General features: G+C 65.8%; 1 protein-coding gene across 1 annotated transcript in view; it reads left to right on the forward strand.

Moving 5' to 3' along the window:
• Positions 1-649: 649 nt before the first annotated feature.
• FGF20 (fibroblast growth factor 20) overlaps positions 650-758 on the forward strand; it is an 11,354-nt gene continuing 11,245 nt past the window's right edge. Inside the window, exon 1 of the mRNA XM_004382809.1 lies at positions 650-756. Within this exon, the coding sequence (XP_004382866.1) occupies positions 650-756 (107 nt within the window). The remainder of the gene's footprint in view (positions 757-758) is intronic.

Consider the following 758-nt stretch of genomic DNA (forward strand, 5'->3'; position numbering starts at 1 on the left):
GGGGCTCCCTTTAGCGGCGATCTATCACTGCCAAGGAACTCACATCAAAGGCGGGCCACCGCAGCAGCCCAAACAGCCTCACCGTTGCCCCAAAGCCAACCCCAAAGAGGGGCCTTGACTGCGCCTCCCCGAAGTTGCTTGGCCCAAGTGTGGGAATGATTTTTGCGACTGCATGGATAGAGAACTGCCAAGGGCCTCTCTTGGTCACTTCCGAGGAGCGAAAACGTGTTGGGAAGAGGCCGGTTTAAGATTTCAAACAGAACCTCCCCAGCGCGCACGGAAGGACTTGATTAGCATATGTCAAGAGGCGCCGCATATATACTCGGCGTGTATGTACACAGGCTTCCGAGCTGATCCGTTTGCGCAGCAGGAGCCCCGGCCCCGGCCCCGGCCGCTATAGATGTTCCCGCGGAGCCGGCGGCCGGCTCCCACCTACCCACGGACGGAAGATCGCCCCGAGACCGTCAGGGCGTCCCTGCTACCTCACTGCGAAGTCCACCCGGCGGCCTCGCGGGAGTAACCGGCCTTCGACTTCTGGCCCCCGCGTTGCGATCAGTTTTCGTCCGCCGCAGTCGCCCCTCGCCCCGCGGCGCTCCGGTGGAGGGGGGTCTTTGTTTCCCGGCCCCTCCGCCTCCCCGCTGGCGCCGTCATGGCTCCCCTAGGCGAGGTCGGGGGCTTCCTGGGCGGCCTGGAGGGCCTGGGCCAGCAGGTGGGCTCGCACTTCCTGCTGCCCCCCGCGGGGGAGCGGCCGCCCCTGC

Source organism: Trichechus manatus, unplaced genomic scaffold (genome assembly GCF_000243295.1).
Source record: "Trichechus manatus latirostris isolate Lorelei unplaced genomic scaffold, TriManLat1.0 scaffold00099, whole genome shotgun sequence".
Taxonomy (NCBI): Eukaryota; Metazoa; Chordata; class Mammalia; order Sirenia; family Trichechidae; genus Trichechus; species Trichechus manatus.